The following is a 3,445-nucleotide window of genomic DNA, read 5'->3' as shown; positions in this document are numbered from 1 at the left end:
ATTTTATGCCTACCATGAAAAATGTTTGGTCTTTTCCTAGTTTGAATATGCTGTGGAAAATTTATTAAACAATATAAATACGCGATTCAAAGAACTCAAAATACCTCAAATTGTGAAATTGGCACCAATCAGGATACAACATGCTTTTAGTTAAGTTATAGATCTATTCTGGTCTGTATTTTATGTCACAACTGATGTTTTTAAATAGACGTAAATCAACAGAATACTTTAAAACTTGGTAAGGTAAATGTTTACACCTTTTTAATTAGTATTCTAACAGCTTTATTAAGGGAAATTGCTGATGTCTAATCATGGTTGCTCAAAGTTGAACAGGTCACTGAAGTCCAAAGCTGTATTTATAAACCATATTTAACACAGTGTTTAATGTCTCTTCCTTACAGAACATTTAGGATATTCAGGGACATTTAAAAAAATGACTTTTAAGCATTAAAAGGATTGTTTTGGACATGCTAATGTTAAGCTAACAGCTCATTGGACGCGGTCACCAACCAGAGAGGCCATGTGACCTTCAGCTGTCTGAAAGTCAACTGGTATTTGGTCAAATAACAAACAAAATCCATATAAAACCAGCGTATTTACCAGTCAGGTCAGCAGTAGCTTTGGCAAATCGGTACATGTCTCGTTCAGCGTTTTCAGATACCCTTGAAGAACGGAAGTACAATATGGCCGCCGCAAATATTTAAACCGGAAGCTGTGAGGCGTTCGAGTTTCGTCGTTTAAACAGAAGCTAAAAAACCACTGATGTTGTTTTCCGCTTTTAGAAAACTAACACTGCATATGTGTGGGTTGCAAAACTAATAAAAGTTATAAAAAATAATAATGTAGATAATTATGTTGACAAAGCGCAACAGTCTTCTTTATAAGGAAAAAAAGAGCTTTGAGTTCCCAGATTGTCTGACGGTACCTTTAACGCGGCATCGATGCGCATGCGCAGAAAATTGCTGAAACTTGTTACAAAATTGAGTAAAACAAAGGCCTAACGTAATGAAATGCTATTATTGATCATAATGAACATTATTAATATCATACAACTACYACACGTCAGTACTGACATAGAAATACTTCTGAGATACATATAAATACTTCTGAAATACTTTATTGTGACACCGTGTCARGATGGCCGAGTGGTCTAAGGCGCCAGACTCAAGGATCGACTCCTTCCGTAAAAACGGGACTTCTGGTCTCCGAATGGAGGCGTGGGTTCGAATCCCACTTCTGACACATCTTTTTTTTTCCTGGCTGTCTATATGGTCGTTAAAATTATTTTATTTTGAATACAGTGAAACATGTTACACATGCTACTTCACATTAAATGTTTTTGTATTTAAAACGCACACAGTAAAATATGGTTTTAACACTTGAGGCAGCCTAAATCTTTATCTTCAACATAAACCTGTTTAAAGAAAGCTCAGTACCAATATGTTTTTATTCAAATGACGAGTCATATTTATTTTATATCTTTTATTAAATCAAAATATCATTTGAGGATGACAGAATGACATTACACAGAAAAAAAATCGCTTTGTCAAGTTAGTTAAAATGTTGGCTAAAATTAATATCAGGACACGAATATAATCAGAAAATCAAACATGGTTTTTTCTCCTGGATATCTATTTAAGCTTAATTATTTTTAGCAAGCACAGCCAGTCTTTAGTTTTATGTTGTTTACTCGGTCATAGAAAAGGTAAACACTGGTTATTCAGCCCACAGGGAATTTGGACTCGTTGCCATGACAGCTTTAGTGTTAAAATGTTTAAACAAAGCGTCAAGTAAATAAGTAAAAAGATTGTTTTATCTTTCATTTGTCGGGTTGAAACAGCRGTTCGGTTTGAAGCAAATCACATTTTTACTACTTTTATCATCTAAAACTGAGCTTTATTTTAGTGTTTCTTCCACCGCCCACTAAAATAATAAAGTTTTACAAAATTCAAACCAGGGGTCTGTTTATAATACTGTCTAACAGCTTACGGAAATTGTTTGATCACTTTTAAAGACAGTAAATAACTAAAATAGCTATAAAAAAGATACTAAATAACTAAAATAGCTATAAAAAAAAGGGTAGCGCAAACACAGAACAGAAAATCAGATTGTCACTGTGAATATTTGTGAAAACAGAGAAAACAATCTGAGCTGGAAAAGAAACAAAAATGTCAGAATGTGTTCTCATTTATTTACCGCAATCAAAAAAAAAATTACACATTTTTCCCATCAGTCTTCCTGCCTGCAGACTTCTGAAATGTTAACTGTTTCTGGTGAAGGCTAGAAATGGAGGATGAAATTTAAAATGATTCCTCTCAAACATTAACTACCAAGTGTTCTTATTTAACAGGTTTTCAGATGAATCACATGAACGGACCAGCTGGAATTAAACCCAACGTTAATTTTATGTTAATGCCCTTCAGGAAACAGTTTACTGCAGGATTGGTCCAAAACTTACACGAATGTAAAAAGCAAAAGGTTTTCTGGGAACGAGTCTAAAAAAAGGAGGCAGAAGTTCTGAAAGTCCAAACATTAAGGCATCTTTAACGTTCTTCCTCCTCGTCACTTTGTAGCTGCTTCAGTCCGTCTTCTTGTCTTTCCCCTCGTCGTCGTCGGTGTATTCTGTYGGATCCTCTCCGGGCTTCAGCAGCTTGCCGATGTAGTCGTACTTCACTGGAATCAGAATAAAAACAATTAAATTTTTCCTTTATTACACGGTTCAATTTCATGTCCAACTTTTAAAAAGTCACTTTTTTCTAAGCAAATAAAGTAGTTTGAGCTATAACTGGTACTCAAGTCAGATTGTTTTTACCAAAAATTATATTTTGTATGTAAAGATATACTTTAGGATACAATTGTGTACGTTTAAAACAAAACTTAATAAAAGGAACTTAAGATAATGTTTGAGCATCATCATCACAACACACGTCCTTAAATCAAGGCGTTTTCAAGTTATTACAATAAACAGCTTTTATTTTGACGGGTTGTTTCTGATGGCAGCAGCGGGCAGCTTTCATTTTGTAGTGAAACTTCTGGGGACAATAATGGCAACGTTTTTCAGAAGTGTTGTCGGTGAGTTCTCCAGCTGTGGAGGAAGATGAGCAAATATGCAAAGAACTGGAGGAAAAGAGGTAAAATACAGTTATCATGATAGTTAGGTGGTAAAACATAACTCATGTTTTCACATGATAGAAGGAAACATGCTCAGGTCCCAGTCATCTGCTGACAAATCCTGTTTTTTCATATGGCAGGGTTAAAAAAAATCTGTTAGTTTTTCCAATATTGTGCAGTCCTAGATTTTAGGATGTTATTAAAATATACAGAGAAAGAATGAAGTGTACTGTCACCACTGTACTAATCAGTTTCAGTAGTTTTTCTTGGTAAAGCCAACAAAAAGCTTTTCAATGGTGTGGAACAGGGGTGTCACTAGGTTTTAAGGACAAGG

The 3,445-nt window shown here is 34.7% G+C and overlaps 2 protein-coding genes and 1 non-coding gene across 3 annotated transcripts in view; 1 reads left to right on the top strand and 2 right to left on the bottom strand.

Moving 5' to 3' along the window:
* The window catches only part of cox7b (cytochrome c oxidase subunit 7B), a gene marked incomplete in the record, with an annotated part of 4,600 nt that extends 3,905 nt beyond the window's left edge, over nucleotides 1–695 (bottom strand). Inside the window, 1 exon segment of the mRNA XM_014029065.1 lies at nucleotides 601–695. Coding sequence (XP_013884519.1) covers nucleotides 601–637 — 37 coding nt within the window.
* Nucleotides 696–1,131: 436 nt separating this feature from the next.
* Nucleotides 1,132–1,242, top strand: trnal-caa (transfer RNA leucine (anticodon CAA)). Its single transcript has 2 exons — nucleotides 1,132–1,169; nucleotides 1,197–1,242. It is a non-coding gene; the product is annotated as a tRNA-Leu (tRNA).
* Nucleotides 1,243–1,467: 225 nt separating this feature from the next.
* Nucleotides 1,468–3,445, bottom strand: part of pgrmc1 (progesterone receptor membrane component 1) — a 5,214-nt gene continuing 3,236 nt past the window's right edge. Inside the window, exon 3 of the mRNA XM_014029070.1 lies at nucleotides 1,468–2,673. Within this exon, the coding sequence (XP_013884524.1) occupies nucleotides 2,579–2,673 (95 nt within the window). The 3' untranslated portion in view covers nucleotides 1,468–2,578. The remainder of the gene's footprint in view (nucleotides 2,674–3,445) is intronic.

This window comes from Austrofundulus limnaeus, unplaced genomic scaffold, assembly GCF_001266775.1.
Source record: "Austrofundulus limnaeus strain Quisiro unplaced genomic scaffold, Austrofundulus_limnaeus-1.0 Scaffold848, whole genome shotgun sequence".
Taxonomy (NCBI): Eukaryota; Metazoa; Chordata; class Actinopteri; order Cyprinodontiformes; family Rivulidae; genus Austrofundulus; species Austrofundulus limnaeus.
Note: the sequence above shows the minus strand (reverse complement) of the source record. Positions and strands in the feature narration are given on the sequence as shown.